At 43.0% G+C, this 11,949-nt stretch overlaps 1 protein-coding gene across 1 annotated transcript in view; it reads right to left on the reverse strand.

The window, feature by feature from the left end:
- Window positions 1-9,695, reverse strand: part of Actbeta (inhibin subunit beta) — a 33,840-nt gene extending 24,145 nt beyond the window's left edge. The window contains exon 1 of the mRNA XM_018451013.1: window positions 8,744-9,695. Coding sequence (XP_018306515.1) covers window positions 8,744-9,695 — 952 coding nt within the window. The remainder of the gene's footprint in view (window positions 1-8,743) is intronic.
- Between the last annotated feature and the right edge of the window lie 2,254 nt (window positions 9,696-11,949).

Here is an 11,949-nt window from a genome sequence, read left to right on the forward strand (position 1 = left end):
CTAATTAACTCTAACTAGCTCTAATAAGTTCAGTGGCTAGGTCGGTTTCGATCGATGGAGAATAAGGGATTTTCTCGTGGATATATCAGTATCACCTATCTTTAAATACGAATTTGTCGCTAGAATATATTTTTCTTTCTATAAAAATAGACTATCATCAGGGGTATTCTTCCCCAGCCTAATCTTCTTCAGCAACTTCGCACTCTCTTCGTCTCTCGTTATTCATCGACCTTCCCTTCTGCTTCCTCGCTATCGTAGTCACCGTCGTCGTTATCGTCGTTTCGGGATTTCGCATCCTCGACGATAACGACGTCGACGAAATGGTAACGCTGGTGGCGTTGTTGAGTGAGACGCATAAATTCTTATGATATCTTATGGTCCAAGCGCTTTGGAATGGCCCGCCCGTTCGCCGAAGGGTGGTGAGAATATAAACGTTGTTTTTGCATAGGAACGTTACTCACGGGTTGTAAAGCCCCGTGGCTGCTTGCTCGTATTGCTATTGATGCCACCATTATTGTTGCTGTTGCTGTTGCCGCTATTGCTGACAGTTTACACCTCCTCATACGCTTACTCGCTATCAGAGACTTACACGGCCATATGCCGACACTTTGTATCGATTGTCGAGAGTACAAGGTCCGGATATCTTCTCTTGCCCTCTCTATCTCTCTCTAATGAATTTTTAAATAACAATCCGGCTTGTGTAATTGTTTTCGCTACGACAATAAGTATATCTCGTCTCGATTTTTAAATCGTATTGCAAGATTCCGTCTTATTCAAATAATTTATTAATATTTTGTGCTAAAATATTCTTGAGGATTAACGACTAGGAAACTAGTCAATTCTAAAAAATGTGCGGTTTCGTTATTTATCTTTCAACATCGATAGTTTCCAGACAATAATTTTTATTCTGCTTTCACCGCACAGAATTCATCCCCCTGTAGTTTGCAATAACGCCTGAAAGGTTTCCATCGAAACGAGTTTTGACGATTTTTTTTGGGAGCTTTCACCGTGGAAACTTTCGGTCGCTCGGCGAGCTCCATTACGAGTTTTCCTACTGTCGATTGCATTCGTACAATTTCCCATTGCATTATCGTGAAAGAACGTTACCTCTCTGTTTTATCTTTCTCTTTACATCGGCCCGGCAAAACCGAATAACCAGATCGGGAAAATGAATTAATTTGATTACACCCAATGAATTATACCATTTTATTCGATCGGTTATGTATGGAATAAGAAAGGGGATCGTCATGTTGGTAAAAAAAACCACCATCGGAAATATTTAATCATAGATGAGAAATTTCTATAGGATGTTCAATACATTTACGTATTATTATGTTATAGTATGATCTCAAAAATAATCAAACTTAATAATTATTGATATCTTTAAAAGAAATTCTGATTAATCATAATTATTGTTAAAATAATTGCACTTGGAACAAATGTGAGATATATAAATTTATAATAAACATTCATGAAATAAGTTAATTAACCCTTCGGTGCCATTCTGGATACGACATATCCGGCTTTTTTTTCTAATACTTTCTTCATTGCTTATAATTTTTATATTAATAAAAATACATTCATTTGGTTCGAATCTTACTCCTTAATTTTATTTAAAAAAAACTTTTATAATATGTGTGTTTATTTTTATGAAAATTATAAAATCAATAAATAATCGAATTGGTTGGGTGTGTCATATCCAGTGTGTTGTTCCAATAATGTGGTACTGAAAGGTTAATAATAATTATACTCGAACGTTCTCCCCCCCCTCTCACTCTTTTAGCATTTTTACTATTTATGTAATTAGGAGAGAGATAAGAACGCAGAACAAGTCATTTAGATCGCGATCAAGAGACAAACGGTTTGATCCCTTCGTGGCCAGAGGGAGGGATTTTACTCCATAATCATACACTGTAACTCTCAGAGAAATTTAAAGAAAAAGTTGGCTCAATCGATGGGAATTCGGCAAATGAAAGGGCGACGGGACCTTAATAAAATTATTTTCAACGATAGTATGACTCTCACGCGGTTATTATTAGAAAACTCGTTAACAGGCTATATCGGCGCGTTATGTATCTTTTTACTGTGGTGCTAAAAGAGTGAAACTTTCCCGCCGAGATCATTTTTCTAGTGTCCGTCGAAAACATCGCTCGTCCCTGGACCAATTAACAGAATCCTGAGCTTGAGAATTTTTTCTCTTTCTAATGTTCAATAAAAATTATTTAAAAAGTAACATGTTTAACTCCTTCAGACTCTGTATATATTGTAATATTATACATTATATATGAAGACATCATCCGCTGAAATTATTTAATTCACTGACATCATCTGAGATCAGACGTTATTATGTACATACATAATAACGTATACGTTGCAAAAATATATAAAATAATAGTCAAAATTTTGAAAAAATTAATTGTTTAGTATAAATCACTTATTAAAGTGTTCTTGAATTGAATTAAAAAAAAATTTTTTAACATTTTTGGACATTAAAATCAGGTCTGAAAGAGTTAAAGTTAAGAGACATTTAAGTTTCACAGTTGTATATGATTGCTAAAACTCGTAAGAAAAGAATCATGAATCGACAGGAAGTGATTTATATTGGAAAGCGGGTCACGCGTTTGAACCAGGCAACTTATTAACTGCTATATCACGTACAAATTCTTGTTTATCACATTATGTGGAAATATTACATTACTTATCCCTCTGTATTTTCATTCTAGTGGAATGTTAAGAATAATCGAATGCTCTGGAAACACTAATTTACACAAAGGTATAAAGTGTATAAAAATACACGTCGTAAATTACGCTGATTTATTAATTTCGATTTTTCCTTTAATTAGCTGATACTATAAATTGCGTTAGGGATCTCACGATTAATACGATCGAGAATGAGCGATGAGGAGTGAAATTCTGTCTCGCGCGCGATGTCTGTCGCGTGACCGATCGCGGCTCGACGACAAATTGGAAGACGAGGTGAGAACGGTGAATGCATCGGCTGGGAAAATTCGCGACGGACGCGACGAGTAATTATCGTTCGTCAGCTGGAGTTGTGCGCGGTCGGGTATATCGATTCAAACCGGGTAGGTATAGAGAAAAGTATCCGCGGCACGTCGGTACGACTACAAGCGGCCGCGAGGAGTGGGAACTCGCGTTGTTTGGGTTCCGCGGCATTTTTTTTCGCGTGTTCCACGTAGACAAAAAAATGTGGAACACAAACTTTCCCTCGTTGCTACCCCCGCGTGCCGCGCGTCCGCCGGCCACCCCGCGGTCGATGCCGGGCCGAGCAATGGTGGTCGTTTATAGTTTCTTTAGTTTCTTCAAAAAGAATGACGTGTTCATCGGCTATGTATAGTGACACAGCGACATTAACGTTAAAGTATCACATATGGCGCATTACGATATGCCTCGACGCGCGAGGTGTTTGGAAAAATCGTTCGGAGAATGACCGGAGGATTCCGGCGGGCGGATTTCGTGTTACGGGATCGTTGGCGGCGCACGCTTCGAAATTCTCGCCGGGAACGCGCGAGGATCGGAGATATCGATATCGCGCCGAGAAAAGTTCGCGACTCCCCCGTCACGGCTCGCGCGAATCGATTGCGAACGAGTCCGAACCGAGTAACACTGCGCTGAAAACTGCAATTAAACCGAAATTCCGCTTTGTCGCGACACGTTATCAGTTCGCTGATACAATACTTCCCTTAATCTATCTATGTAAATCAGAACGGAAAAAGCTACTTCTTCTTTAAAAATTAATATATATAAGTAAAATATCTCACAAGAGAAATAAAACCAGTGTGCAGGGTGTCTTGTGAAGCCTAATTTTATTTTGAAGAATTTAAAGATTTTCAAGATTTTGATTTGACTCAGATTTTTAAACCATTCTAATTTAATTATTCAAAAATTTTCAGAATTTTGCATATTTCTAGTCTCAAGATTTCTTAACTTCTCAAAGTTTTGGACTACTCTAATTTTTAATTATTTCTTTTTCTAGAATTCTCATTTCGATACAAAGTTTTTATTAGCGAATTGATTTTCCGGAATCGATATCGCTGTTATCAAGCGAGAAACCAATGATTCAAATGAGGGATTGGAACGCCACGCGACGGTTTCACGGCTTTGAAAGAGCGAAACGGGGCACGAAACTCTCGCGGGGGCAGGAGGGGGCTCGTTAATTTAACGGTGGCGAAGGTGCAAGCGCCGGCTAACGTCGCGGCAACGAGAGTCGGAGCAGCATTACCGTTTCTACCTTGGGGTTCTATTACCCTTATTGTTAAACTTAGAGTTACTGTGAACTGCCGAGTGAACTATAGACCGCTTCTCTGTTGTCGCAACACTCGCGCCGACTGCGGCGGGCCACGTGGCTGCAGGTGTGTGGCTCCGCGGGGACGCGTGCGAGCGGCTCGTCAAGCGTCGCCAACGAGCGACCGGTGCATTCCGCCTTTCGTCGAGCTCGCAAAAATTTCGTCGGGCACGACCCGCGTGGATCGAACCCCCCGGAATCATCCCCTTCCCCCCTCCCCTCCCCTCCCCGCCTTCTCATCGCTATCTGTCGCACACGCCTGCAAAATTCGTCGATGTCGTCGACGTTTGCTGGAACCGGAAAAAGATCTGACCGCGATTTTCCCACAATTACGTACACGAATCGCGTCGCGGACGCGACTCAGCCCCGAACTAGGCGAAACTACAAGGAAGTGAAACTAAAATGATGTTATAGTGAATAATTCATGGAATCATGGTAGAAGTTGCAAGTATGACGAGCCACTCGAAATTTCGCGATGAGTCAGCTTTTTTTTTATTATCGTGAACTTGTTTTTTTTTTTTTCAATACAATTTCCACGGTGATCCTCATCCGAAAGGACAAAGTGCTGCGTAAAATCATAGAGATCAATTAGAATCATTTATACAGGTGTAATGGATAAATATGTTTATTACGGATTACGTCATATCAGATAAAGCGATAAAACGTACCCTACGTGTCGTTACCGGAGAAGTAATGCAATACACGCGGATAGATTAACCCCGAAGTCGCGTCGTACACACCACAAGTTATTACATTATATCTGTGTGCATCGGGCACGCTGTGTGTTGAACATGCGACGTGTTGTTTGGCGTTTCGTGGAAGTCGTCCTGTTATCGGAGACCAAGCTTATTGCAACTTGCTATTTCAAATCCATTCGCGTACTTGTTATTTAATACACAGGCTATCGTTCGCTCTATTTTCACAAGTCTCGCGATAAAAGACACAAAACATACATTCTTGAAATCTATATTAAATTTAATATCAAGCGAAAAGTTGATTAAGCCGATACTGTAAAATCACGTGTAAAATCAATATAATTACAATATAATGAATAAAATATGCGTTTCCATCCAAACGTTTAGGCCATTTTCAGTACGAAACAAAATTATAAAATTATGAAAGTAACACCGCGTAATATTATACGTGAAACTTCAATTTTGAATACTCAGATGTATTATGGTATGATTTATCATCGTCTAAATCTTTAATATATTAATATTGTTTAAATTTAATATATCACAAAATGTTGAAATCGAAAATTAACCCTTTATTCGTGATTTAAGAAGAGGAAATTAAATTCTATAAAGATTAACGTTGAAAATCGCGACGTTTCTCCAAGGAATTATTCTGGATATTTAAAAAATAAAACTTATTCTATAGATACTAAAATACTTTTCGATTGACTCGAGGCTTATACTTTACAGACAATCTGACTAAATTATACGTATGCGTGTATAGTTCGCAAGCGATAAACGTTCATCATTGATCAATATATATATACAATCTTATAAACAATCATACTATCTATAACATCTTGGTATAATAAAAGCCCTGAAAAATGATGACCGAGTATCAATCGTGAACAATGTGACCCTCGAGAAGCAATATTATTTCGGCAGGTGATCATTAGATGTAATCGATAAACGGAATGAGTAGTCGCTATGTTTTTTCGATCTATACTAGTACGGTCAAGCAATCGTTATTATGACGCGACGTATCGAGACGTACGAGAAAGAGTTTAGGAAAAACTTTTATATCGAGTGACTGGATCATTCAATCAGACATGGAATCAATGAGTTATCCTCGCGCAATTTGGCATCGAACGAATTCGGCTTAATCCAGTAGTTTCACTTCGGTGATATCGAACGACAGGAAAAAAGCACATCGAATTGCCGTTGGCTTTCGATTTTTTGCAATTCGCCCAGTTTTGGGTTTATATCCTCAATATAATACTCGCCCACATTGCATAATTGAATGATGTCATAACTCTCAATCTTCATCATTCTTTATTTTTTTAACATCAATGAAAAATGATTTGTGTTATTTAATAACTCAAGTCAGAAAAAATTGTACTGAATTATTGTGAATTGGAGTAATTATTGCGAACTGAAGAGGCCAATCAACTTGAACCAACTCAAGAGGCTAAGAAACTTGTTTCAACTTAAATTGGTATAATTATATTGATTGTTATTTATATACAGAACCTGTTTACTTTAAAAGCATCATAAAATTAAATGTCAGAAAGAGACATTGGATTATTGATTGTTTCAATGATTTTACGTGACGTATCGCGAATAATTAATAATTGCAGCATTCATACATGACGTGCAATAGAATACTCGCGTCTATAGATGCGGTAACGTCCTTTATCCGATGCAGAATAATTTTCTTATATGTAGGCGGAATATTTTGATTGAGAATGCCGCGATGCTTATCGAGCGAAGTTGACAAAGTTGTAAGACCCAGCTGCGGCTTACGTCGACGTTTCGCGCTTCGCAGAAATCTTTGCAACTTTTTCAAGGATCCTCTTCAAGCCACTGGCACCTCGCGCTTAGAAAAATGTTTTCTCGGAAGTAAACTTTATACACGTGTGAGATCGGTCGCGTTAAAAATCGCATTCGTGCGGCAAGGACACTCGCGTTCTCTAGATCGTTCTCAATTGTTCGATCGCAGCTCGGCTGTGACATTGTGCAGGAATAATCGCGACGTTTCTCTTAGAAATTTTCCTCGCGAAATATCCTGTGTTCCGCATCGAGGATGCATCAGAGAAAGTAGAAACGTGAGGTGATAGAAATCGCTTTAACATCCAATTTGCCATGCTGTACCTTGCGTTAATTGTTGCGCTTCTAGGCACGTATCATGGAATTAATTGGAATGGATTTCAATCGCAGTTGTTCAATCATTTACTAGATTTTTATTGTGTGTTTTAGGGAAAACGGCATATAATTCCGATCGAAAACTATTCTGAACAATTCCATAATATATATCCTGTTGTCACGATTGTATCTAGAAATCATTTTCTTGCGTCGAAGTACGAATCCGTGAGATTATATCGATTTCAAAAAGTCTTAGGTCCGTATACACACCTCACTTTTATCGATAAATATGTGCATTTAGCATATCGTTTACATTATTTATAACATTTATACTACAGAATCTCGGAAATAAATGTGTGCATTTATCAATAAAAGTGAAGTGTAAATACGGACCATTATCTCCGATTCTTATAGCAGCCTTTTAAATTATATATATAATCGATATACACACATATATATATATAAATCTTACTAATACAAAACTCTCTATGTGTATTAAAATGGTGCAGATTATCACACGTTTGAAAGCTTTATGGGTCTTTTACAGTGAGTCATATTATCTAAGCTTTAAGTCTTAAGCCGTTTTAAAAAATTGATCAATCAGTCGAATGTAAAAAGAATAACTGACAATGATTGATTAATTTTTTATGGCCTAAGACGTAAAGCTTGGATAATGGCTTATTGTAGAAAGCCCATTAGGGCCACAATACACAGAAAAATTTAAGAGCAGTTAGACATAAGCAGTAAGGAAATCAACATGTTGGATTTGCTACTACTTACGTTATGGTTTTACGGTCTTTACTGTGATTGGCCAATTCGCTTACGTTTTACTACTTAAGTTTTTCGTGGTCCTCTTACATTTTGTATTTTTACAATTATACATTTTGAGTTCGATATTTATCCATTTTTATACAGGATGTTCCAGAAAGAAAGATAGATATTCACAGAGGTATCAGTCGTTTTAAAATGATATTCATATTCATTTTTAAATGATCATGTGAATGTGAACATCATTATCTCTCAGAACATTAACCTTTCCTCCTGGAATACCGTATAAAACCGCCTTAAGTACAGTTTTAAGATGTCATAAATTAATCACTGTATTAATAGTAAAGTCGCGCGCGTATTTTAATATCTTAAGACATTTACTTAGGACAACTACTTAAGATGGTCTTGAAAGAAACTTTTAGACTTTCGCTATTTGAATCGTCCTTCGAAGTATTTAGTGAGAAAATTAGACGTCAGAATGAATATACTATATAGACATATGGCGGAGGGTATTCATAGTCTATTTTTATTTTAAGATCGTCTTAAGTAACGTCTTAAGATGCTAATACAGTCCTGTGATTGGTTCACGATATCTTAAGACTGTACTTAAGATGGTCTTAAATATAATATCCGACTGAATACTGGCCATAATTATATATCAGTCATGCTTATTATTGATGTACTTCGTCGGATTACTGAATCTCTCGATACCGCTCGTATAACTATGAAATCAATCTTTTAAACTATCGAAGCATGAAAATGAAGAAGAAAAAGAGAAATTAATATAATTTATCGAAACAAAGTGCGAGCAAGACTTATTGTTAGAGATTTTTGGAGTGAGTACTAGCGGACTCACCGGGTTCGGCGAAAGTGATAATCTCCGAAGTTCTCGCGTAGAAATCATCTAGCTCCTCTTGAACATCATCGTAGCCCTGATAGGATTTGGCGGTGGTCCTAGCGTTACCCTCGGTGGTAGTGGTCTCCTGATCGAGATTCCTATACGAGTACTCGTCACCGCCGTAGAGGAACTCGCCCGAATATTCACTCTCGTAGTCGACCCTCGACCGATCGGAGTAGCGCGGCGGCGTTTGCGCCTCCGCCCGATAAAGGGTCTCCAGGGCCAAATGTCGGGGCACGGTGGCCAACGTCCTGTTAACGTCCGGGCGAGTCCTCAAGCCAAGTTTCTGCAAGATCTGATGTTTGATCGCCTCCAGCCTAAGATCGTCGGGACTAGGCGCGGCGGTGTCTTTGAACAGGCCGCCCCTCGGTGGACCCTCGTGGTGCACGTGATGATGATGGTGATGTTGCTGCTGTTGTTGTTGATGTGGGCAACCCGGACACGTCTGATGGTGGCCGCTGAGACGCGGCTGTACTGCCGGTAGGGCGAGACAACAGAGCGCCAATCCTATTAGCAGCAAATTGGATGGCAGCGACGGCGGGGTACCGGCGTGGACGGTGCGCACCGGGCCCAGACAGTGCAGGGAGGACACGCGATCCACGTCGGGCCCGGCGTCGTGCCGCCGTAATCGCTGCCGCGTCGTCGTCGTCGTCGTCGTCGACAATCGGCGCGTTCGAGCGCGCGCGCGTACGCGAGCGCGAACACGGGCGCGGGCGCGGACACGGGCACGAGCGCGAGCGCGAGCGCGGGCGCGGGCACGAGCACGGGCACGACCGCGAGATCTAGGCTGCTGCTGTTGCAGCACTCGCCTGGTGCACTCGGGCTGCTGCTGCTGCTTCTGCTCCCAGAAGATCCTGTCGTTTCGCCCTTCGCTTGAGGTATCGCTGTGTCCGTAGGGCACCTGGTGCATCTCGACGGCGAGTCACCTCGTTCGTCCCCACCACCTCCGTCTCCTCCTCCTCTTGCTTCGGTGCTCCCTTCTTTCCTCCTGTTCTTGATCCGATACCGGTACCCCGAGTGTCCTACCTGATGCGCGAAGAGGCTCCGGCTTTCTTCCTCCTGGGGTATCGTTAGGTTCCCCGTCGACGACGACGCTGACGTCGCTACCACCGACGCATCCGACGCCGAAGAGCAGGAAGTTTCTCGCACCGGTGAGGATCTTCCTCTGCTTGCCGTTAACGGGTTCGCTCCTTGCCTGCGGTAGTGCCGTGGGACTACGGGGACCACGACGACGACGACGACGATGGCGGTCACTGGAGACGACAGGACGACCTGGGACGGAACAGTACAACGACTCGACGGCGTAGGGGATGACGGCGTGTAGCGGTGACGACGACGACGGTGATGATGACGACAGAGAAGACAGGGAGAAGGCATCCTCGCCTAAACCCCCCATCACCAACTATCGGTTGCCGGCGCCTCAAAATCGTTCTCACCCAAGCGATGGATCGCCGTAACCGACCGGTGGACGCCGCTCGTAGTTTCGGCCATTCGCTTTGCTTCCGCGTATTCACGTTCACTCATAAACGCGTTTCCTCGTACGTACATATATAGATGTTTATATATATGTATAATTGTAGATATATATATTTCGCGCTATTCATGCTCTCTTTCCTCCCGTGCGTCTCCCTTTCCGTCGGACTCCTCCTGAACACCGTCCTTGAGCCGGCCTTCCGCTCGTTCGCGCGAGCTAATCCGAGCGGGTCGTTGAACTTGACTGTGTGTGCATGCTTCACTTCGCTACTCTAACCCCTTTTTCTCTTTCTCTCTCTTTCTTTCTTTATCTTTTCCCCTTTCTCCCTCGCCCTTCCTCTCTTTCTCTCTCTTTCTTTCTTCCTCCCTGTCACGCCGGCTCCTCGGAACGAATGAAGCGGCGACGTCGCTCGCTATCGACTAGGGTCTTCTCGACTTTCTCGGGCACTTCCTATGTATACCTAACTCTTCACTACGGCTAAGATCCCCGGAATAATAATGCACCATTTAAAAGTCTGGCGTGGCTCCGTATACCGATACTCCAACTACAGGGCGCACTCCACCCGGTAGCGACCCACGCGCTCTCACGAGTACGGTCCCCCGTGTTCCCTTCCGAATATCTCCTCTGGACGATCGTCGGGCACCCGCTCGCGGTGGTCCACTTCTGCGTGCGTAGAATCCTGCGACTCGTCGGTTAGCAGGACTCGTCGTTGTCGTGTCTGCCTGCCGCATGCGGCAAACGTCGCGGGCCGGTCCTGACCCGCGCCAACGATCCGCGTGAACCAGTCACCGTGAACCCCGTCACCGACGACGAGCACCGTACCGTGGCCGAAGCTAATCGCATCCTTTCTCGTACGACAGCGACAACTCGACCGGACCGACGGTAATCCGCGTAATCCCACGTACACGATCGTAATCCCGTCCCGACTCCGGCTTCCTCGACGTGTTCTTCTCTTCCTCTTCCTCCTCTTCCTCCACCTGCAACTCTTCCCACTTTGCCGACTTGCCGTTATTATCCTGGTCCGTCTCTTTGACCGTCTCTCTGTTTTGCGACGCCGGCAGAAAGTCAGCCGATGTCATCCGCGATGAACGCCGGGAGCGCGTTCATAAGATCCTCTCGTAACGACCGAAGCACGCTTGTCGGAGGCGCGCCGGACACTGAGGGGCAACTACCACCACTACCACCACTACCGATACCGGCACCACCACCGCCGTACCATTACCAGCGGCTGTGAGCCGGCATCAGGAACAGCAGCAGCAGTAGCAGCAGCCAGCAGCAGCACCAGCACCACCACCATCACCACCACCACTACCTACCATCGCCACCACCACTACCACCAACACCACCACTATCAACCACCCACTACTCGGCGGTGTCGAGCGCGACCAACGAGATACTGTTCACCCACCCACCACGATATAGGTACTACAACGGCCGACTAAACTTCTCGGTAACTTTATATAGGTGGTCCCTTATAAACGATAGGTCTTCGTAATCCGCCGCTGGGATATTTAAAGATCCCGTGCGCGCCGCGCATGTAAACGTATGAGTGTGTAGGCTCGGCCCTTGATGATGATAGTGCGCGGGCGCGATTCCTTCAGGGTCGGATGATTTAAGAAGTGGAAGGCAAACCGCGAAGAAAAAGAAAGAGAGAACGCCGTTGTGTTTGGTATAATAGCGTAGTATGTCT

Source organism: Mycetomoellerius zeteki, unplaced genomic scaffold (assembly GCF_001594055.1).
Source record: "Mycetomoellerius zeteki isolate Tzet28-1 unplaced genomic scaffold, Tzet1.0 scaffold31, whole genome shotgun sequence".
In the NCBI taxonomy this organism is placed as follows: domain Eukaryota; kingdom Metazoa; phylum Arthropoda; class Insecta; order Hymenoptera; family Formicidae; genus Mycetomoellerius; species Mycetomoellerius zeteki.